The sequence below is a fragment of the Lipophrys pholis genome (assembly GCF_963383615.2).
Source record: "Lipophrys pholis genome assembly, chromosome: 19".
Taxonomy (NCBI): Eukaryota; Metazoa; Chordata; class Actinopteri; order Blenniiformes; family Blenniidae; genus Lipophrys; species Lipophrys pholis.
Genome location: NC_137647.1, coordinates 18,609,774 through 18,634,508, shown reverse-complemented (window position 1 = coordinate 18,634,508; position 24,735 = coordinate 18,609,774). Strand labels below are relative to the sequence as shown.

At 41.6% G+C, this 24,735-nt stretch overlaps 1 protein-coding gene across 1 annotated transcript in view; it reads left to right on the top strand.

The window, feature by feature from the left end:
• The window catches only part of kcnh6a (potassium voltage-gated channel, subfamily H (eag-related), member 6a), a 40,277-nt gene extending 16,495 nt beyond the window's left edge, over window positions 1-23,782 (top strand). The window contains exons 6-16 of the mRNA XM_080488419.1: window positions 146-348; window positions 11,350-11,775; window positions 12,754-13,171; window positions 13,302-13,501; window positions 14,868-15,120; window positions 15,707-15,900; window positions 16,260-16,359; window positions 16,452-16,739; window positions 17,178-17,361; window positions 19,911-20,136; window positions 21,646-23,782. Of these exons, the coding sequence (XP_080344545.1) occupies window positions 146-348; window positions 11,350-11,775; window positions 12,754-13,171; window positions 13,302-13,501; window positions 14,868-15,120; window positions 15,707-15,900; window positions 16,260-16,359; window positions 16,452-16,739; window positions 17,178-17,361; window positions 19,911-20,136; window positions 21,646-21,939 (2,786 nt within the window). The 3' untranslated portion in view covers window positions 21,940-23,782. The remainder of the gene's footprint in view (window positions 1-145; window positions 349-11,349; window positions 11,776-12,753; window positions 13,172-13,301; window positions 13,502-14,867; window positions 15,121-15,706; window positions 15,901-16,259; window positions 16,360-16,451; window positions 16,740-17,177; window positions 17,362-19,910; window positions 20,137-21,645) is intronic.
• The last annotated feature ends 953 nt before the right edge of the window (window positions 23,783-24,735 follow it).

Here is a 24,735-nt window from a genome sequence, read left to right as displayed (position 1 = left end):
ATGGTCTTATTATCTAGCAGACTTTTATCTTACGAACCCTCATAGACCTTTAATTAATGACTTTATATTACATTAGTTGATGTACATGTTCACGCCACACGTCCATTAAATTGTTAAATTGTGTTTTTTCCGTCACTTCTTGCAGATCTGAAGCCCAGCGCACTGAACTCCACCTCAGACTCAGACCTCATGAGACACCGGACCATCGGGCGCATCCCTCAGGTGACCCTCACCTTCGGCTCGGAGCGGATGAGACCTCCCTCACCCACCGAGATCGAAATCATCGCGCCCAGCAAGATCAAAGATCGAACGCAGAACGTCACGGAGAAGGTCACTCATGTCACACAGGTGAGAAGAGACTTCACAATCTGCACCAGCGAACCAAACTACAGCTGTAAATAAGTGAGGTTTCACAGCTTGAAATAACAGACTGGAACCTTACACTCCAAAAAATCCACTATGCAGTTTTTCAGTTGACATATCAGAAGTATGTTTGATTAACATGAGCATATTGAGTTTCTTGTTGTTAAATGGTTCATTCTAATACATGTTGTTCAGATAATATGAATAAATGGGATTCAATCTACTTAACATGAATAGATGGAAATGTGTCACATTGTGAAATTACATTAACTCAACAAATTATTTTTGTGTTTGTGGAAATAACTGAGAATTATTTTTTTCAGTGTACAATCTATTTTGAGGGGGAGGATCATGTATTTTATGGACACCATAGATTTATTTACTCTTGCAAAGCTGAATATCTTAACTTGGTAATTAAATATTCAGATTTTACGACAATGATGAATACACACTCTCTGGATGCTTTTCGTCTGGCATGCTCTCTGTTCTCTTTCTGTGTTCCACCTGTCTGTCTGACAGAGCTCCAGACTGAGGGACCTATAAATGTAAATGTTATTTGTTCCTGAGGATGCTTGAAGTCGCAGGGTGAAAGTGTGACAGAGCGATCTCACCTGAGGTGTGACTTCTGTGGCGCCTGGAGCAGAAAGTTGTCCGCCACCTGTCATCACGCCACCTTGCATCTGCATATTTCAGTACGCTGTAACCTAGCTGCGCTGCAAGCTCTAAATGTAGCTGCTGGATAAACGTCAGAGGAGTGAAGCAGAAAATCTTCCAACTTCTCTTTGTTCAAATCATTTTGTGACAAAGTGGAAACATTAACATTAACATTCAGACTGCATGATAATAGGTCCAGTATAGAGCGGGCACTCGGACTCTGGGAGGCTCCATAAGTGCATCACATTAACCCAGTTTATGTGAGAGGGCTTCATGTAGGGCAGCTGACTCTCATTTCTCTCCAACTGGAGGCTGAGCAGCTGGAATTTATATTCTAATGTAGGTATTCTGTTTATTATTTAGCATCATACATGAAAAACTATTTTTTTTTACCTTTAATGTCCATGAAAATCAATACAATAACATCAACATCAGTACTTTAATAAGTCATCTCATGTCTGGGTTGATAACATTTTCCCAGATGTAGTATTTAGGAATTCACGAAGCTGTTGCAGAGCCTGGCTCTTCTGCACCTCAGGCTGTTGTACCCTTCTACCAGAGGCCAGCAGAGAGAACTGTCTGTGATGTGGCCGTGTCTCTGATGATGTTTTCTGCTCGCGACAGACAGCGTTTGGCATCCATGTCTTTGATGAAAGAAAGAGAAGTCCCGATAATCTTCTCTGCCGTCCTCGCCGCTCTCTGGAGGCTCCTCCAGTCTGCAGCTGAACAGCTGCTGCACGATAGGGGGATGCCATTGGTCAGAATACTCTCTATGATGCTCAGGTAGAAAGTTGTCAGGCAGACATATCCATGGACAGAAAGACAGAAGGGTGCATATTGAAAGTCATTGTGTCTTTCTGGTTTTGAATCTGGTCTTTAAATTGTCTAGTGAAACACGTCGGCTCCCAGTGTGACGGTTCTATATTTACATGCTGTTTGCACATCAGGGTCACGACCTGGCGTGATTGATTTGTAACTAAGAGCCGCTGCCGTGCGGTGGCGAGATCGCGCTTCTTCACACCATGACCGATTGTGGTGTTGGCTGTGCAGCCTCTGACTGAGTGCGTGATGGGAAACAGCGTGGCCTGTGTGACCGTGGACAGAACTCCCCGCACAGACAGAAGGCCCTTCAAAGGCCTGGCAGGACCACTCCAGCTGTTATCACTGTTATCGCTCTGCTGACATCACAAACAAGTCCGGAGAAACGACAGCGTTCCAGAGAGTCCACTTTACTCTGGTATGTTCCCTCCCAACAGACCACACGTGATCTTCCTGAATTCTACTTTATCTTCATCATTTACTTCACCCTGGACTATTAGAAAGGAACCATGTCTCTGTAGACCTCTTGGATGTAACATATTGTCATTGGAAGTTTTTCCTCGTGGAGTTTGCATGTTTTCTGTGAGTATTCACAGGTTTCGTCGTACAAAAAACAAGCATGTTTGTGCTGCTCTGGTGGTGTTCTATACTCTCCCGCTGCTGCTGGCTGTTTAATCTACCGACATCATGGGTTTCAAACTCTTTTTAAATCTCATTTTAGTTGCCCAGTTTGGTTTTGAGTGGGCTGCACCAGCACAATAAATGCATTATAAACACTCAACAACCACATCTACAAAGATCTCCTGTTTGTTGTAATGCAAATAAATATGAGTACACAAGCATTTAAGTCACTGTGCACTCTTGGTGCAAAATACATTGAAATCTTCAAAAACAATGTACTTCATCTGTGACAAGTTAATTTCTCTTTTGTTGGCACATAGTCAACTTGTAGTTATTTTCCATCTATCCGTGCATGTGTAGATGAGCTATACGCTGTTGCAGCATTTTCAAAAAGTTGCGTTTTCCATGGAGACAGAGGTGGACCATTTTCAAAAAGTTCCATCTTGAGGCCTGAAAATGTGACAAAGGATTAAAATTGATCCTTTATCGGCTTTCCAAAGTTCTGAAATCCTCTTTTTAACAGTTTTTTTATATATATATATATTAATGTTGCAAACGCTTGAAGCTTCTCAAAACACACAATTTGTTGTGTTTTTACAAAATCACCCTCACAATGTAGTGATGCAATAAAAGAGCAAGATTTTTATGTGACTGCTACTCTTAAATTATCTGCCCTAATAAGACAGAAATATCTGTTATTTCTATTGAAAATTGATTCAATTCAATTAATTTCAACTTTATGTATATATCACCAAATACAACACAGGTGGCGCTTTTAACAGAGAGAATCCCAACAATCAAATCCACATGAGCAAGCAGAGCGACCTAACTGTAAACTTTAGTAAACAGAAAAGTCTTGAGTCTTGTCTTAAAAGTAGAGACTGTGTCAGCTTCCCTAACTGAAACTAGGGTCTGGTTCCATATAAGAGGAGCCTGAGAGCTGAAAGCTCCGCCTCCCATTCTACTTCTAGAAAACCCCGGACCCTCCAGTAAGCAAGCACTCTGAGAACGAAGCGTTCTACTGGGGAGATATGGGACTAACAGTTATTTAAGATACGATGGGGCCTGGTTGTTAAGAGTTTTATAAGTTAGGAGGATTTTAAATTCTGTTCTAGATTTAACAGGGAGCCAATGAAGAGAGGTTATATTGGAGTGATGTGATCTCTGATGCTGGTTCTTGTCGGGACTCTCACTGCAGCATGTTGAAGACTTTTTAAGCAGTTATTTGAACACCCTGATAATAGGGAGTTACAATAGTCTACTCTGGAGGTAGCAAAAGCATGGATTAGTTTTTCGGCATCACTCTGAGTCAGCATGTTTCTAATTTTGGAAATATTACGTAGGTGAAAAGAGGCAGTCCTGCAGATTTGTTTAATGTGGGAGATGAAGGATAAATCCTGGTCAAAATTGACTCCCAGGTTCTTCACAGTGGTACTGGAGGACAAAGTAATACTATCTAGTGTTACTATATCTTTAGATAATTTCTCTCTCAGTTGTTTTGTGCCAAATATAATAATTTCAGTTTTATCCGAGTTCAGAAGCAGGAAATTACGTCTCATCCAAGCCTTTATATCTTCACGACAAGCTTCTAGTTTAGAAAGTTGGTTATTATCATCAGGTTTCATAGATAAATAAATTTGTCTGTCTTCTGTATAACAAAATTACAAGTTTTCTTTTAAATTTTGCACTTTGTTCAATAATCTATGGACTTTATGTTTGACAAACCTGATCTATATGAGGCAAATGCGCTCAGTACAGGAACTAAGTTACGCTCAGTTTCTCTCCACATATCTCCATATATCTGTAGAACAACTGTGAACACTGAAATCCCTTTATTCAGTTCTGTCAGTACATATTTCCTCCATTAATTTCTACTAATTAAATTTGATTATAAGTACTGTTTCTCCAGTGAGTTCAGCTGCAGTAGCTGTCATTGTGCCACATGGGGTTCTATAACTAGAGCAAATTTAGTCCAGAAAGTCTACATAACCAACCATTAAATCTCATTATTAGATGATATTTATTAATTACAGAGCTGAGATAGATTTACAATGGCTATCTGCATTTTTTGATGACAAAATTAAACTAATTACAATTCAACTTTCTCTGTTTCATTGATTATCACTGAGTATCCCAAATATAAACAGATTAACAAATAATAACAATAACTCGACACTTGATGAACTTTTCAGGTAAACATGATTTTCTATGATGATGTTTATTCAATACATAAAGGACAGGTTTTAAAGACGAAGCTTTGGGAAAAATTCCCCCAAACAGAAAAATGTATCTGGAGACTAAACAGACGAAGGTGAAAATCCCAGCTGTATATTTAAGCTGTCATGGCGGCCATTTTGACTAATCTCTCTGGACGTTTTTCAACAATCCAGAAAGAAATATGATGTTTTCCTCTGAAGTACCAGAAATCGTAATCCATCACTTTGACTGACAGTGTTGCAGAATACAATGATAGAAAGTTATATATAGCTAATAATATACTACTATCTGATTATTACTATGAAAGTAGTAGTGCAGAAAGAAGACAATATATTACTGTTATCATTTTCTCCACTTAAGTCTTCATAAGAAGACACGCTAACTACATAGTTTTCAGTGTTTTTGTCATTTCTATTTAAATAAGGATCATTTTCAAAAAGTTGCTGTGTAATTGTGAACTATTTCTGAAATGAAAATGTAAAAACGATGCGTTTTCTCTCGAAGCCTTGCCGTGTAAACAGGGCCTAAAATTAATCTTGAGTGTCCATTTATTGTTACTGTTTCTACTTTTTATAATTTGTTCATAACTCTGTTTCTTTTAAGAAACATTCCACGTTAGGTGATGTTATTGACTTTGTGTCACATTGTGTCATTCAATGTAATTTAAAGGCTGCAAAGTCTCTCATCGAGTAAACAGGTGACAATCACCTGCTTTGATCTCACTTCCTGTTTTATTCTGTATGCAGACGCTGCACATGCTCTCGTGCTTCACTTCCTGTTTTCTCACTCAGCACACCTGCACCTCATCTCTGAGCTTTCTATCAGTCTGATCACACACTCACTAATTTTCTGTTTGCCAGATTGTCTTTGTCGTCTGGAGTCATTCCAGTGTTTTCTTGGTTTTGTCATTTTGACTTGCTCTTTGGATTTTACCTCGCGGACTGAATCCTGTGCGTGATTCAATTAGAATAGCTTGAACTTTTCAAGACTTTTTGGATTCTGAATTCTCTGATCTCTGCAAGGGAGTCTCTGAGTTTAACTAGGCCATCATAGAAGGCCTGTAACAAGTCAACCAATACGGAAATAATGAGCTATAACGTGATAATTTTGGCCATTCTGAATGTAATAAAGACAATAACATAGTAACGTGGCAATAATTTAATAGAATAGTAGTGTGTGTTGCAGAGTTTATAATCCTCAATGAGAGAACCTACTTCCTCTATGCTTAAATTCGATAGGCACGCTGCACAAAACTGGAAAACAAACAACTATTTCCCAAAAATGGAGCCATATTTATGTATTATTGCATTATTAGCTGAAGGTAAAAGATGTTGAAAAGATTTATTTGTAAATGCAATCATGTTATAACTTATTACACTATTGGCAAGTTATTACATTATGGGCTTTATTACAATGAAAAAAAACAAGCAACACAGCTCTGTGCACAACTTTAACAAATGTTAATTAAATGATAGGAAGAACAACCTATAATTAAGTATTAACTTCACAAATTTTTGCATCAAGTAATCAAGTACTGACTTTTTATTAACCGCTGAAGCTTTGAAAGTGTGTGTTGTGTGTGCCGTCTCCATGGTGCGCAGGCAGGAGGCCTCTCAGTGTGTGAGGGAGCATGTGGAGCCTGAGTGGGTGTTTGTGGGGGTCGCAGACAACCTGTGAAGCCGTCTGTGGGAGAGCGCGGGGGGTCGTGGTGGGATGCAGTTATGAAGGCATGTGAAGAGAGGCGGCCGCCGAGAGGCTATCGAGCGGCACTCGGACGCTGACCTTGACCTCTGGAGCTAATGGAAGTGGAGGGCGGCCGACCTGTGCCGGGCGCAGCTGTCAGACCACCGCACGGTCCTTCCAGATCTGTCTCCACGCCGCCGCCGCCACCGCTTCTCATAGTTTGTCTTTTAAACTTGAACTGAGGAATCGAACCCTGATCATTGCTCCTGCTTTAGGAACAATTCTACTTAATGTTCTGCTCTCATGTGGTTTACTTCCACTTAGTACATGTGTCAATTTTTTTTTTTTGAAATTTCATGTTATACAATAAAAAAAAAATTACAAACAGGCCTTCATAATTGGATTTCGATTGGCGCCTTACAAAAAAGGGAAATGAAGCTTGCCATTGATTTCTGCTGGCATCGATTTGTCTGCATAACATGAAGCCCACAGTGTGATTGACCACTGCAGCTGTTTAGACAGATTACTGTAGAAAAACTCACTCAAATGTTGGCAGGGTTATGTTTTTCTATTGCTAATATGACACATTTACTCATGAATGACCCAAAAATGAACATCTACTTGTAACTAGCCACCTTACCTCTCTCTTAAACCTGATTTTACTCCTTAAAATTAAGCTTTCAGCCTCACGTAGCTCTTAAAAGAGTCGAGAAAAGTGAGAGAATCCCCCCATTTTATCAAACTGTGATCATTCTGATGGCTTAGAAAGCTCAGAAATGTTCTTATGAATCTTTGTGTATATCTATACTATCAGGAGAAGTGAAAGTCTGACGAGTGTTTACGTGGCGCCCCCTGGCGTTTTAATGTGAGCACAACAAGGCAGTGAGCATCATTGAGCATCCATGTGGAGTTTGACCTAACTTTTGACCTTGCAATTGAACAGTGTGTGTGTGTGTGTATGTGTGTGTGTGTGTGTGTGTGTGTGCAAAGCCGTAGGGTCATGCATTATGAGAGCATCTATCCCTGTTAATAAAGTATATTTTTGTTGATTGACATCCTGTTGTTGGAGTGCTGAGTCCATCAGGAAGTACATTAACATGTTTATACTACAGTGGGGTTTTCTTCTACTTCAGTGATTTCATTATGGGACATAGACATTTTGTGACTCACCAGAGGGTGTTGAACATGTGGTCTGTGAGGCCAAAACCAGCAAACTAAAGGTCCAATCTGGACTGCAAAGTGTAAAAAAGAGTGCATATTACCTGCTTACTGTTGCCATGATGATGATTGTAGTGTTATTATTTGTCCACAGTGGAAAAAGAGCATTAGATATCAACATAACAAGAAGATACCGCTACATCTTTCCAGTGAAACAGAGTTAAAATGTAATTCTGCAGGTTTTCCCATTGGCTGTCTGTCTGTCTGATCGAGGCATTTCTCTAAACTCACACTCAGGATCTACATAGCTTTTCTTATTCAATTCAATTATATTTGTACAGCGCCGAATATAACAATCATCTCAAACCCAAATCTACCCCACTTATGCTTAGAATAAATTATACATGAATGTTGGATGTCCTGTATTTTTACATTAAAAGCTGTCAACACACTAATCCTCAGACATACTGACTACTGTACTTCAGTGACCACAAACGTCTCTCTGGACGTAGAAATATGTGTAAAAACAGTAAAATATCTATTCATTTATTTGAATAGTGAACTCTCAGACCTCAGAAACGGTCCAGCCAGACGCTCTGTGAGAAAACACGCTATCTCTGAGCTCATCATGTCACAGACTTTGATTGCCCGGTGAAACACCAGCAGAGGAGGCGGGTGCCCGTACAGCCACAGGGGCTGTGTTTTTTTTTTTCATGGTCAGGGCAGGGCTACGGCCAAAGAGGAAGAGCCAGGGAGTGAGCAGCAGGAAAGGAGGGATTTTACACACTGATGGACAGAGGCTGATTTCTTCCTCTGGTACTTTCTGTGAGTCTTCTCCCGCCTTTTACCACCTCGCGGTTCGTCCTCAGCATGAGCATCAAGCAGAAGCTCCAGCCTGTGAGTACCTCAGCCTCACACCTGAACTTTAACCTTCCTGCTAAACATTGCTCTTCATCCTGACTGTTGTCTCCTCATCTTCCTCTTTTTCCACCACTTTTTTCATACAAGCACTGGAGAGTTTTCTTGCATTGCAGTTGTGTTTTTAGCTTTAATGTCAACTTTTAATGTCAGTTTGTTTTTGTTTGTGGAGCAAAGTTGAAATGTGATTGGTGCTAACAAAATTAAAAGGGAATTAAAGCTTCATAGTAGTTTTTGAAGAAATTTAAGTGCCTCGCCTACTATTCCTACCAGAGATTTGCAGTTACTTCTATTACTCTCTTTCATCAATAAGTCTGACTGCTCTTTAAGCTCTGATCTCGCTTTAGCACTCACATTAGAGGAAACACACTCCCTGTGATAGCCAGAGTACCAACAGCGCTGTCTGTTTGCGTGCAATCTGGTGGCGTCGGTCGCTCTCTGGCTTGTGGTTACGAAACAGCATCAATAAATTAAAATTTCTTGGATGAGTGACCCTGTGCTCATGTGTTTACATTCTCATTACTGTGTTGTCTTTTCACATCTGTTCAGGTCCTGTGGGTTGCTCAGTTGCCCAGTTGCACGCACGCACGCACGCACGCACGCATGCACGCACGCACACACGCACACACACACACACACACACACACACACACACACACACACACACACACACACACACACACACACACACACACACACACACACACACACACACACACACAGGTTAGGATTACGAATTGAGATGATCACAATAGATAAAAGCAGAATTCATGTGAAATAACTCCTTCAGTTGTCTTGGTTACTTCCAGATAAACTTTATTTCATATCCAAATATGGCAAAGAACATATTTAGTATCTTCTAATGGTCTTTTTCCTTGAGGACATTTTACTAGCAACTATTTATTGTGTTGTTTTCTTCTCAAGGTGGGAAAATAGCTAGAAAAAGCAGAGTTCAGGGCCTCTGGAGACATACACTCGTCCTGCAAGTCCAGCTTTTTCTCTCATGATGACTGTGACTACAATTATGCAAAGTAGCATGTAAACCAGGGTGTGACCACTAAAGGAAGCACTGCTGTGTGCACAGGGTGATACTCCGGTCAGGCAGAGGCCTGACCCCGCTGTTAACAAGAATTCACTAAAAACCACTCTTCTGCACTGCGCCCACTCGATGCCAGCACTTATTCTGGCTCCGCGATTGACCCGAGCTCATCACATGGTGCTGAAAAAGTGAGTGGTTACACCACCGCATGGTGCAGAGGAGGCAGGTGAGAGCAGACTGAGGCTGGCAGAGCAGCAGACAGGACGGACACTTTGTTAAAACTGAGAGGAGGTGATGCAGGAGAGGAGCTGGCCGCTGCACAACAGGCAGGCGGGGCTGCTCAGGGTCTGGAGGAGCCTCCTCCTCCGCGGCTGCGCTCCACACCAGGAGGACAACCTGGACACTGAGGATCTGATTGTCGTACCGGTCAGTTTGATCTGCTGCTTCACTGTGCTCTGTGGGTCTGCTAACCCTCAGTTTAACTCGTGATCCTCTTGTTAATGTATTTTTTCTACATGTTGAGTTAAATAAAAAAATTCAGGATGAACCTCAGTTTGATTCCTCCTTCCTTCTCTACCCCACCATATCACCAGCCTTTCTGATGAGTTTGTTGAGCCTGTTGGTGTCCGCCATGGCCCTTCATTATATGTGGACTTCTATTCACATTTAAAACAACTGCTGTGTGAGGCAAAAATATTAAATCAGAACTAAAATCCAGAACCTGTGCTAACAGATTTAAATAACAATGGTAAGACTGTGTTGCTTTTCATTATGATGTTTTGATTCAGTCTGATGCAAGACTCAGACATAAATTACAAGAATAATCAATGGTTGTGGTTTTCCAAAAGAATAGCAGGTTTCTCTTCATGTGACCTGACAACGGTTTTATATTTTTCTTTTGTTTATTTCAGGATGAGTTTGGTCTATTTAGGATGGTGTTTGGGGTTTATTTTGTACCACAGTTGCACATTAAAAGTTATGCAATGGTTTTTCTAGAACAGAATCATCCAGCCGTTTGTCCATACATCTTCAGTACTTCTTTTCCCAACTCAGAGTCATGTGGGACAGGAGCTGTTTCCATGTGAAGACAGGATATACAGTATCTGGACAGGTCATCAGTCACAGAGGCAGCACAGAGACAAATAACCTCACCCACACACACTTTCATACATACCTGCAATTCATAGTCACCAGTAACCTTTTTTCAACTGTGGCAGCAACCTGGAGTACCCCAAGAAAGCCTTCACATGCTCAGGGAGAACATTTAGACTTTGTAAATCAGCGAACTGGGCCTAGAATCAAATGTGTTGTACTCTCGGTGTGACGCAGGAACGTTAACCTCTACAGCAGAGTCATGTCTGTTATGTAGGAGGCATAGCTCGGTAGCAGAGCATTGACTGCACACCAAGACGTCGCCATTGCCAGTCTTAGATCCAACTCATCGATATGGGATCAGCATGACTTGTGGAACAACAAGAAGTCTACGACTCTGAGTGTGGTTCTGCAGGTTTCTTCCTGTTAAACGAGAGATTTTCCTTTCTACCGTCTCCAATTGATCCGGTGGAATTGTTTTTTGTTTTTTTCCTGTAAAAGTGCCTTGAGATGACTGTGTTGTATTTGGTGCTATATGAATACATGCACATAAATCATCAGTAGCTAATACTCACTTTACATCTTCACCCGTCTACACAGAAATTTCTCCACATTATTTGAATCAAGTAACGGTGGAATCTTGAAAGTCTTCAGTCCATCTTCAGACAGTGTAGGACATATTTTTTAGATTAAATGTGTTCCTCCGTGGTTCGGCTAATGTCTACATTACTTACAAGTTTTCCATCACTGATAACCTCTGAGCTTCCTCGTCCTTCTCTTCTCAGGTGTTGTCCCTCGGGGCCGACGTGCTGCCGGAGTACAAGCTCCAAGCCCCGCGGATCCACAAATGGACCATCCTTCACTACAGCCCCTTCAAAGCCGTGTGGGACTGGGTCATCCTGCTGCTGGTCATCTACACGGCCATTTTCACGCCGTACTCGGCCGCCTTCCTGCTCAACGAGGTGGAGGATGAGCGGAGGATAACCTGCGGCTACATCTGCAACCCGCTCAACGTGGTGGACTTGTTGGTGGACATCATGTTCATCGTGGACATCCTCATCAACTTCCGGACCACCTATGTCAACCAGAACGACGAGGTGGTCAGCCACCCGGGACGCATCGCGCAGCACTACTTCAAAGGCTGGTTCCTCATCGACATCGTCGCCGCCATCCCCTTTGACCTGCTCATATTTCGCTCGGGGTCCGAAGAGGTGAGGAACAACCTCACATGTCAGGCACTAGTGGTCCTGTAACTCAGATAATTACATTTACAGCTTCAGATGATATTGTAAAACACTGAGTGTGTGGGATCTAATAGTGGAATGACTTTTGGGGTTTCACTACGAGGTGTTATGTGTTAATCATAGTCAAAATATGCCCAAAACCTAGAAACATTCAGAACCGACGTTGAAGCGATACAAACTTCCACGGCAACTCACTGTTTTGTCTTTCTTAACATTTTGGTGTGAACTGTTCAAGTAAAGTCAGTTAAAGTATCTGATGACACAAACACACAATTTTCAGTCATAACAGGTCATTTTGAATTTAAGACTTCTGGGATTATTATAAAATTCTACAATTTTAAGCACAGATATTATTAAGAGAAAAACTAAACCTTCATTATCTGATTGTCTATACATGTAATCATTAATAATAATAATAATCATCCTAATTGAAAAGCACATTTTGTTTAAATGCAGGAGAAATCGCATAAAAAGAAAAACCTGGTGAGGACAAAGGGTTTGAGCAAGAATATGTATGCAACATATTTCCGTGTAATGTAGATATACAGTCATGCAAACATATTAAACAGATGATAATGTATACAAACAAACAATCAGATGTATTTATTGATGTTCCACGCTTACTTTATTCATGTTAGTGTGTCTGAGAGTGGAGCTAATCCCAGCGGACATTTGGTAAATGACTGGACGGGCTGCTGTTCCAACTTGGAGCACAAAAATACACAAACTTTGTGGACTATAAAGTAACCAACAACATTTCAGACTGTGAGAAAACAGTGATTCAAACCAGGTTTTTCCTGCTGCGATATGATTGTCCTAACTACTTCACCATCATTCCATACAACCGGTTGTCTTGTATCTGCAAGAAGTCCACATGAATGCTCGCATTGACGTTCAGTTTTATTGTATCGGTCAGTAACATGTGCTCTCCTTTGTCTCCACCAGCCTCAGACAACTACTCTCATTGGATTGCTAAAGACAGCCCGACTGCTGAGGTTGGTACGTGTGGCCCGGAAGCTGGATCGTTACTCAGAATACGGAGCCGCCGTCCTCTTCCTCCTCATGTGCACCTTTGCTCTGATCGCTCATTGGCTGGCCTGTATCTGGTATGCCATCGGTAACGTGGAGCGCACTGGCTCCGCCCGCATCGGCGGCATGAAGATCGGCTGGCTGGACAATCTCGCCGACCAGATCGGTAAACACTATAATGACAATGACACGGCCTCGGGCCCCTCCATCAAGGACAAGTATGTCACGGCCTTATACTTCACCTTCAGCAGCCTGACCAGTGTGGGCTTCGGTAACGTGTCACCCAACACCAACCCGGAGAAGATCTTCTCCATCTGCGTCATGCTCATCGGCTGTAAGTGAAGTCGGGCTCAGTCTGAATCAATAAATCCGCTCAAATGTCTGGATTACTGAATAAGCAGCAGGATGTGCATTAACACATCTTCCATATTGAGCTCACACATTCTAATGTTTGATTTTCACAGCACTGATGTATGCCAGTATTTTCGGGAACGTGTCTGCGATCATTCAGAGACTTTATTCGGGAACCGCCCGCTACCACACCCAGATGCTGCGGGTCAAAGAGTTCATCCGCTTCCACCAGATCCCTGGAGGTCTGAGACAAAGACTGGAGGAGTACTTCCAACATGCCTGGTCCTACACCAATGGCATCGACATGAACGCTGTAAGTTCATATAACATCCACACTCCGTGGACACATTTACTGTATCATTGCTGATTCAAACAGCATAGATGAGCTAAATATTCATAAAATACCTTCCATGATACAACATTCCTACAACCATCAGTTTCACCTTCTTCAAGGTACCTTCTCTCTTTCCCTTCTGCTTTATGAAATTTATTAAAACCTTTACAGTTAGGGACTATATGGATTTGAATCGAACGCTTACCAGGTCAACTGTATTTGTTGCTTATCACTGTGAGGTGCACCATGAAAACTGAAATATTGATGTGGTTCTCAAACCACTCTTACAGTATTTTTTTGCAATGTGGTACATTGCAACATATTGTTTAAGGAGACCACTGTCAATATGAAATACTATCTCCATGAAGAGGTGTACATGTCTACAGCATTGCTTTGTCAGGTTTGGCAGGTCATCCTAGAGATGTAAAATAAAAGGCGATTTGTCCCACGACACCACATTTTTAAAATGGTCCATGAACCATTTGAGATGCTCACATGCCCGTTGTTAGTGTTCTGGGTGGTGACTGGTCTGTGGCTATGCAGCCTCAGATGCACTGTATCCCCAGGCACCTTTCTGCTTGAATCAGTATTAACGTCTGCAGCTGTTCAGAGTTAAAGCAGTTCTTCTGGTAAATTGGACCACACAGTAAGTCTTTGCCTCCCATAATCCAATCGATTGTTCTCTTCTTTTTCATTCTTGGTGATACTTATTGACTATTTTAGACAATGAACATCCTTCAGAAATGAAAGGTTTTGAAATTCTGCAATTTTTTTTTTCAACAAACCACTATTTAGCCTCAGGCATGTCCCTAGGACAGGAGACAGGAAGCAATGGGGGTGTAGCTCAGTGGCAGAGCATTTGACTGCAGATCAAGAGGTCCCCAGTTCAATTCTGGGTGCCCCCTGTCCTGTTAGAACAGAGAGGGAGATGACTTGACAGCAAGTAAGATTTTTTTATTTCTGTCATAGACATTTGCCCTCTCAATAAAAAATATTGGTTTATAAATCAGCAGCGGAGTTGTAGCTCAGCAACAGAGCTTTTCACCACACTTGAAGGTGTCCATGGTTTAACACTGGGTGGCATTCCACCATTTAGTCCGCTGCACTCAGGGACCCAGTTTTCACTGAGGATGTGCGTCATTTCTGCACTCGTCCTCGTGCTGCTCGCAGTGCCGGAGCATGATGCAGCCAGAGAACAGCATTAGCGCCTGCCAATTCAATGTGACAACAGATAATCACGCTGTCCTTTCTGCCCCGCCTGAATCAATCTGACACACTGCTCTTCTTCTCTCTGTCCCTCGGGTTCTTTATTGTCTAATTTACAAATGCCTCTGTTTTCCTGCAGGTCTTGAAGGGCTTCCCTGAATGTCTGCAGGCCGACATCTGTCTGCATCTGAACCGCAGCCTGCTGCAGAACTGCAAAGCCTTTCGGGGGGCGAACAAAGGGTGCCTGCGGGCTCTGGCTATACGGTTCAAGACCACCCACGCACCGCCGGGTGACACTCTCGTTCACAGTGGAGACATTCTCACCGCCCTCTACTTCATCTCCAGAGGCTCTATAGAGATCCTGCGGGACGACGTGGTGGTGGCCATACTGGGTGAGCAGCCAATCACAGTGGAGACTCAACAGTCGTTGACCCTTTTTTTATCAGGAGTCATTTCTCCTTGTTTTTCGTTTGCCTATCAGTTGAAAAATCTGACTTTTTAAAATCAATTTAGACGATCGTTTGATGATTGTTTCAGTAAGTTTGTGTTTGTCTGGTCCCCTACCACTCACACACACACACACACACACACACACACACACACACACACACACACACACACACACACACACACACACACACACACACACACACACACACACACACGCACGAGCGCGCTCCTGCGTGTTGTGTAGCCAGAGGTGTTTGGGCACAGCTCCACTTTCATTCCACTGTGGAATTGATCATCAATACGTCCACAATCAGATGAGCCTGATGAGGTCACTCATTTACCAGCTTGTGTTTGTTGAGTCGCTGCAATGTCACAAATCAGTGTCAACAACAGCACTTGGTTTTGTTAATTGTTTAGGATCAGGTTCATCCATCAAGGAGTTATCCATAAATTGGTCGTAGTGTTGCTCGCTTTCTCGATCAGTCATGTATTGATCACACGCCGCCTCCTCGCCTCTGATTGGTGCAGGGAAGAATGACATCTTTGGCGAGTCCATCAGTTTGTACGGGAGGCCGGGGAAGTCCAGCGCAGACGTCCGTGCTCTGACCTACTGCGACCTTCACAAGATTCTGAGGGACGACTTGCTGGAGGTGCTGGACATGTATCCCGACTTTGCAGACCTGTTCTGGAACAATCTGGAGATCACCTTCAATTTGAGAGATGTGAGTGCCGCAAGAGGGCGACAATGCACACAGCCTAATCAGAGGCATTCAAAAGTCCTCCGAAAAGGTCTAGGTCATTTTTTCTAATTGCACAGTTCAACAGAACATAACCACACTGTTGTATAACGACAAATCATTCAACTAATATACAACTACTTACTTTTCCCCAAATATACCGTATTGTTGTAGAACAGTGGTTCATTTTGTCTTCTTTCCTGTTCATGTGGAGACACGCTTCACTGTAAAATCACAGAATTGAGAGAGAAAAACAGTTTTGAACCACTGATGCAGGATGTAATGTCTTCAGAGCATGAAGTCTTTGTTTTTATTTTTGAATTACTGAAGCTGATCTGTATCAGGCAGATAGAATAAACCAGCCAACCCCGAGCAGGGACTCTGAATGTGGCTACCGTCTGACGAGGCAAAGGAGAAACTCCTTGCGTCGTCGAAACAGGCCAGGTGAGACAAATACAAGGCTGCTTGCTCTTCCACAAATCAGCACTCCATCACTGCTTTGTCTTATTCTGTGCCGTGACTCTTGGCCGATACAGACGGGATGGATCGTGAAGACTCTTACCCCGACCAGTCCTGTCCACTGGCCAACCATCACCGGGGCACCATGGCAGGATCTCATTGGGAGGATCTCTGCAGCAGCGCCAGCATCTGCTCTCAGTCTAGCGATGAGGAAATGAAGCCTGTGGGACACAGCAAGGGGGAGCTGTATCCTCCAGGGGGGGACACCAGAGACTATCCTCCGGCGGTGGTCAACCTCCTGCCTCACAGTGGACCCTCGGCTGGAATAGGACCGCCTGTGGACATTGGAGGGCCTCCATATTCAGGTGTGTGGAATCCTGTCAGGTTTTCTCCCCAGTGCTATTATGAAAAAAATAAATAAATAAACAGATTTAAAAAGCCAATGGTCACAAAGTCGCATTTTTTAGACGTTTTATGTCATTTTCAACGATAAAGAAGTCCTGCTAATAAAAAATGTTCGAGTAAGAAATGAAACTCTAGCAGTTACAAGCAGAGTGTGACACAGCTCTTTCTGGTGGGATCCATTGGTTCTTTATGCATGTAGAACATCTTTTTTAATCTTTTCAAATCTCTAAAATCAAACCTAGAAACCTGTAAATCTTCCACTCTACTCATACAAACCAAACCCTGAATTTACAGGAGCAAACGTAAAACCAATACAAAGAAATGTATCTTAATTACATGTCTCCTCCTTTTCAAGCAGAGTAGACAACATAACCAGTTCATCTTCTTCCTCCTGACAGCAGCCGCTCCCATCGGCATGCCGGGCCTGTACGGCTACTGGCCGGACCGCAGAGCCAGCCAGCTTTCCGACAGCCAGAGGCGCCAGTCGATGGTCCGAGCCAGCTTCCACCCTCCACCCTGCACCGAGGACCAGCCCAGCGAGCTGGAGTCGCGCCTGGAGCTGCTGCAGTCGCAACTCAACAGGTAATGTTTTAGGTGTTTTTTTAAAAAGAGGGGGCATCCGGATTTGAACCGGGGACCTCTTGATCTGCAGTCAAATGCTCTACCACTGAGCTATACCCCCTGACGAGTATAATGTGCAGGGTGGATCTTTTTCTTTGTGTGCTGCTATGAGGTCATGTTTGTTCTTCTGAGCTCCTCCCTCTGCTGTGTGCTGCCAGATGGAAACTTTCACTCACATTGAAAATGAAGGCAGAAACAGATAAGAGAAGGCTGAAGGTCACAACACCGTGGCTAAAGTGTGGATGAAATTCTTATCAAGCCAGCTTTGATATGATACAGGAAGTATTTGTACTACACAAAAAGATAGGTGAAGTTTCAGTCAGGTTTTGAGAATTTATGAAAATCATGACAGTTTCTGCTTCAAGCTTCTGATAATCGCAGCAAATAGGCAAAATACACCCGTGTATGTGTGATCAAGTAGGTTGCTTAAAAATATGAAACCTGTGATAGTTTCTAAAAGTCAAAACTGGGTAATTTGGCAAATAAGTTGGTTTTTAGTGGATTCCTGCTCCAAATCTGAAATATGAATGTCCTTTTGGTCTATTTCACACTTAAAAACATGTATGTTATTTTATGTTGATGACCTTAAATAGCATTATTAATGAGTCACAAAAGGTAAAAACACTTAACTATGAATATGAATTAATATAAATTAACATGTAAAGGTTCATTCTGGAATGTATTTTCAAATAATGACTTATAAAGTGTTTAATTCCTGTACAGAGAATGAGACAGAAGCAGATCACATACTTCACGAAACTTTCATCCAGAAGTTTTGTGATCTGAGAATTTAACCATGTGTTTTAGGCCTGTGTGCTGAAATCAGCAACTCCATGTTGTTTTTTTGTTTGTTTGAGATGCACGTGATTCCTCAAATCCTCATCTTTGTGTTAAGACATAGTTTTCGATGTGAAGAAATTGGTGTAGGTGTGTATACATTTACATTTATTTACAAATAAATAGTGTATTCCAAGGCCACACATGAGATGAGAAACACTCACTTGCTCTCCAGCGTTTCTTTGGATATACACGTTTTTGGTCATTTATTTTTATTATAAAAGCTATTTTGTTGCTTTGTTTCGCCACAAATGCAATACAATCAAGTACAAGACGACCATATTCCAACATATTTTCACAATTTGTTTCAAAATAAAGGCTAATTAAAAATGGATCATGGACTTTCTTATTAAGTATGTATTTAAATTGACTCATGTTTTATGGTTGAAAACACTCAGTTGGATAAGTTGAGGTAATGTGGAGCGTTATTTAAAACAACCCGTAACATTGACGGGCCACTTCATTGTTCAAGTATTTCAGAAGTTCAAGTCATTAAAATGTACAACCATTTCTTGAAATGTGTGATTTTATTTCAGATCATTATAATAATACAAAACTAGAAATAGTAAGTACAGATCTTTTAATTTCTCCTTCAATTACCTAAGCAAACAAAGAAATCATGACATTAACTGCAATACATTATCTTGACGACCAGCCTGTATTTTGTGGTGAATCAGTTACAACAGATGTAGAAACGTGTCTACATTAAAGACAATTTCTAGGATTTGACAAATTATTCTGATCATAATATGAACAAGCCTACTATATCTTTGAGTCCCAGCTGCATGGAACCTGTAAGTTGTGACGCACAGTGAACTGGTGATATTGTAGAAATTTTATTTATTCAAATTTCAAGTTTCTCATGTTTTGTAGAAGGATAATTCATCAAACTTGGACTTCTTAATACTGCATTAACACTTTGTTGCACTAAAACAAAGACAGAGATTTAGAGTTCGAATTATTTTTTATCTTATAAAGCCATTTCTTACTACTTGAATTGATTTGCTTCTTATTTTTTGACTATAACTACTTTTTGGATTTCTTTTGCTGCTTATTTTGTCACATTATTTATTTATTTATTTATTTATTTATTCTAAACATGTGAATCACTAAAGATAAAACAAGAAATAGGTCTTCAAAAGAAACAAAATAAGAAAAGAAAAGCAAGAAGAAGTATTGATAATCGAAGTCGTGGGCCAAAAGAAAGTACATATGATCATCACATGTTTAATTTCTGTGTTTGTAATGAGACTTGTGTGTGCCTTTTTATTTGAGGAGGGTTTGTTTGCCCTTGGTGTAGACTAGCAGGCTCATTCTTGTCAGGTTGCCTCATATATACAGCTCTCATGAGATAAAGCCTTTACTAACAGGGGCAGTAGTGCTCAATGATTACAAACATAACATTATAAGTCCTGGCCTGATAAAGGTGCCTGATAAGCTGAGCCTGTAAGTCTCCATTCAGGACAATAACTGCAGAGCTCACTGTCTGATAAGAACTAAATCTTAATAAATAATAAATGAAATCTTGATAGAGTAACGTGGGTTTCTTAGCAGTAAATCACGATAATAGTCACTTGTACTTAATCTTAGAGATACTACAGACCCTGTGGTGAAGAGTTGTTTAATTTAACTCCTTGTCTTCACTCTTCACCTCCTGTTTCCTTCCCCTTCAGGTTGGAGACACGCATGACGGCAGACATCAACGTTATCCTGCAGCTCCTGCAGAGGCAGTTGGCGCCGGTGCCTCCGGCCTACAGCGCCGTGTCCCCCAGCCCTCACCCGCCTCACCCGCCTCACCCGCCTCACCCCACCACCCTGTACAGCACGGCGGCGCCCACCGTCCACACTATCCCACCCATCCAGCCGGTGCCAATGGACAGCCCCGGCCCTCTGCTGCAGGTGAAGAGTAAAAAATCGTTAACATGACATACTGGAAGACGAGTCACCTGATGATAGGACAGCACTGAGAATTGTTCTCATCCCACAAATAAAAGGCCACATACATGCTGCTTTCTCATTCGGTGCAACATTGTGCTGGAGCAAGCAGAAGTTCTCATGTGAACTTCCTGTATTTTGTCAGTAAAAGATCATGTTAAACTCCAGTGCCGGCTTGCTCATTAGGCAATAAAGGCAAATGCTATGGTGCCATGGCCTCCAGGGGGCGTCACTAAAGCTTGACAAATTTCACCTTCAATAATAGAAAATAAATAAAATAATAATAATATTAATTATGAACTCTTGAAATGGAAAAGCTGACATTGAAATTCAAATGTAAAGCAATGTCCAGTCAATATTGTTATAAATAATAAAACCAAATAAGTGCTTTTATATATAGTTAATTTGATCTTTTTATTGTGTAACTGTAGTTATTGTATTTAAATTGTATACAGTGTATTTAAATTGTTTGATGTTGACTGTTGTATTTGAAATGTATTACTATTATTATGATCTATTCACTTATTTATAGGATTTTGATTTTGCAGTTTATATTGCATTTCAGATTCTGTTTGTATTTATTTGTAAATTGTTAAACATGTAAATTGGCTGAAATGTTATCTTCTAAATTAAAGACAATGGTAAAAACAATGCTATAAATGTAAGTGGCTGACAGAGAGGCGGCGCCATTTAAAATCTCCCACATTGGGTAGGGCTGGCTCTGTTAACAGCAGCTGGGAGCTGTGAGAGGCACCAACGTGGTTCAGGGTGGCTTGTGCAGGATTGCAGGGCGCTGGACCCAATCCCAGTTTATTATGGTCGGGGGCAGGATACCCCTGGACAGTTCGCCTGTCCATCACAGGACAAACAGACAGAGACAGACAGTAACACCAGACAGAGGCCCGGCCCTCTTCTGTTCAGTACATTAAAATTGCATTCAAATCCAAAATCAGTTTCAAACTCAACATGTGACCTTTTCCATGATTTAGTCACATGATGTTAAAGATTGATCCATGCTTGAACCTCCACATCAGCCTGCTGCATTTCTAAATCTGCAAATTGTTAGAAAATACATTTACAATCTCTTTTAACGCTTCATTGGGCACTCACAGAAATATTTTGCAAATGATCATTTCACCTTTTGAAGAGAACTAAATGTTATTTATGTGTTAAGTGTGAAGTGTTAAGTCTTATCTTATAGCTCTAGTGAGCCGCAGACAATGTGTTTTGATCAGAAAAGTGGTCTGTGAGCATGATTAGCGTCTAGGTTTCAAACTAACTACAAAAAGTGCAAAGTGGTCATATCTTGTTATTTACCCCATAAAGGTTTAAACTCTTGGGGATTATTATTTTCCAATTTTCCATTGATACTTCTTTACTTTTCCAGTGTTGTAGTCTTGGTTTCTAAACGAACAAGAAAGACAATCATGTTGTGAAGAATCCAGTCTGAGTTTCTTCTTCTTTATCTCCCAGAGTCCTGATTCAGACTTCAAATACAAATCCAAGGACTCCCTCTCCAGCGGCATCCATCTCACCGTGGCGTCAGACGACACCATGTCCATGTCTCCTGAAACCGAACCGCCGCCACGTCTGCCCCCCGTGGACCTCCCCCCTCCTCATCTGCTGTCCGGCTCCAAGCCCCAGGATTCCGCCGGTCTCCTCTGTGGCAGCCAGCGCTTCCCGTCCCTCCCCGAGCACCTGGAAAACGCCACAGAAATGCAGGAGATCCAGAGGCATATGTCTGACCCTGTCCTGCCCGGAAGCTAGAAAAGCCCCCCCTGCCTTTGAGCGGTGCAGCCATATTGCCCCCCTCCCCTCAGATCATCACTCAGTTCTCCTTGAAGCCCCCCCCCCTCCTGTTCAGATGCTGGCCACGGAGGGTTAAGAGGGCCTCCTGGTTTTCGTGCACAGACTCAACGGCGCCCTCACTGGCAGCTTTTGTGCCCTGGCACCTCCTGAACCCCTCAAACTCTGTGCGATGAAGAGATTAATGCCCCCAGCAGGGTGGAAATGCAGTGAAACCTGGACTGCCAATGAGCACTCTGATGTATACATACATACATGTTAGTCCAGTGGTCCCAAACCTGGTGCTACCAGTCCCTGGTACCCCCCCCCCCCCCATTCACCCCTGGTCTGAGGTTTTCAAAATTACATTTGCACAAGTTATATAAAAATACAGTGAGACACTTTCTAGACTCTAGAGCAGACCTGGAAAACTGCCTGTTGATTTTTTAAAGGCTCCTGCTTTTCTATGTCGTAACTGTCTCTCTTTTTTACCAGGGGATATTTTAGCCATCAGATCTGTTTTTATAATACATGTTAACAGTGACAAATGGCAACTATGTGAAGTAAATACTCTCAACTTGTGTAAAACTGTTGTTTTAGGGCCACATTATTAAGGTTAGATTAAAGCCTTACTGTCGAGGGCAAACAGCTTTTATTTTCCAAATTACTCAACACATTGGTCACGAATGTCCAGTTAAGAGACACTTTATTGAATCGTTACTGCTTTTAACTGCAAACTGTCAATAACTAATTAAGAACTTTGACTGTGACTCGTGTAATGAAATCGGTTCTTTTTAGCGTCACATTCTTGAGATTTGTGGCCTTCAACAGTTAAACTCTGTGTACTCAGGCCCCATTTACACAATGTTCTAAGTGAAAATGCTTCGTTTTTGTGTTTCTGATTTATTGTTTTCCGTCAACACGACTTGTTTTGAAAACGATGCGCGAGTAGGTGGACAATAACCACCTCCAGAGTGGCATGACTCCCAGTCCATATTCTCCTGGGACTTGGTAGTTTTATAGTTTAAAGTCATCGTAATAAAAGATATGTGGGAACCACTGTGTCAGACGGTCACTGGAAACGAAACGACACGAAAAGGTTTCACACATGAAGGATTATCTACGCTCACTGAGTATAGGAGTGACGTTTTAAGCTTGAGTAAATGTATTGATTTGAGGTTGAATTTATTTTCATAATATAGGAAAGTTGTTGGTTACAATATGGATAGAGCAATTAGAAAATCTAACAACCAGGAGTGCTTGAATTTAAATGATATTGTTGGAAATATCAGAAGGTACAAAACAACCGTGGAGTGGTGGAGTTATCCCTGGAAGTGTCCGATGTGTTGGAGTGAGAAAGTATTTCAATGTACACACAAAAAAGTCTGAATTTCTTGTCCATTCACACGTAAATCTCTCAGTTTCGTTTTCGTCCTGATGACCTTTCCTTGTACCTCCGCTTCTCTGTTGATCATGTCTGCCGTTTCTCCCAATGTGGCGGTCCTGTGAATTCACACATTGTCTCCCTGAAAGTGCCAACCGACGGAGGACTCACTCTCTTGGATTATTCAGACTCAAAGCGGACAGACGGCCACGCTCGGCCTCAACGTGTAAAAGAGGAAAATAAAAACAAACTGAATGAGGTTGTTCAACATCAGCAGTGTGATGTGAAGTGGTTGGAAACAACGTCTCAGACGACTTCAGTTCCAACCACAAGGTGAATGCAATGACTTTTTAAGCATTTACATTTCTGTATATTGAAGCACAAACTCCTGTTATTTATGTTTTGTTTTTTTGTTTTTTTTAGATTAAAGCCATACTGCAGAGATACAGATGGAGTCTAAAAGTCTTTCATTTTATAAGTTACTTCACAAACTTCTACTCATATTGCAAAGCATTAGTGACAATATAGGCAGAAAGCGAAGCAATAAATTACAAACTTTGTTTAGGAAAATGAGGCAATCGGAGGGACCACATGCAGACCCAGTCTGCCTTGTTTGTGTCCCATGATATTCCCGAAAATGGTGATGCACAGAATAAGGTCAATTAATAATGATTAGACCTGAAATCAATTGCAAGCATTGCGTACATTTTTTAAAAAGTTAATACATTTGAATATATGTAATATATATAAAATATAGCATTTTGAATGACTATGTTGAAGTTACCACTATTTCATTGAACTAGCTCTTGCTTGTCTATAATCATTTGGCCTGCTTGGACAGCGTGTGACATTTCCTGTGGTCCTCACCATGATCAGAGTTCAACATGTTAGGCATCTGACAGCAGGTCAAGGTTCGAGATTCTCCTGTTTTCATGTTTTGATTGCCGGTTAGGTTCTTCAAGACTTTTTCACGAAAACACTACCAGCAGATGCTTTATGTTCAGTACTTTAATAATGACTCTTATTGAGTCTGACTTGTTATTTTCCTCTGTGAGGGGGTGTAGCTTAGCGGCAGAGCATTTGACTGCAGATCAAGAGGTCCCCAGTTCAGTGTTTGTAAAGAAGAATTATAATAATTCTCCACCCATCTTTCAACAACCTGTTCAACTTTGATTAAATCATGATCATCCATTACAAGCTGCAGCACTTGATGTTAATGATGAAGCACAGTTGTCTTCTTCACTTCACCATTCAATTGTAGCTTTCTTGATTATCTGTCGAAGTAATCGCCCTTAGTATCATTCTCTTTACACATCTGTCCTATTGTGCATGTTGTTCTGAAATGCACAGTATAAAATTATGGACACCATACAACAGCAGTTTCATTGGGTTTA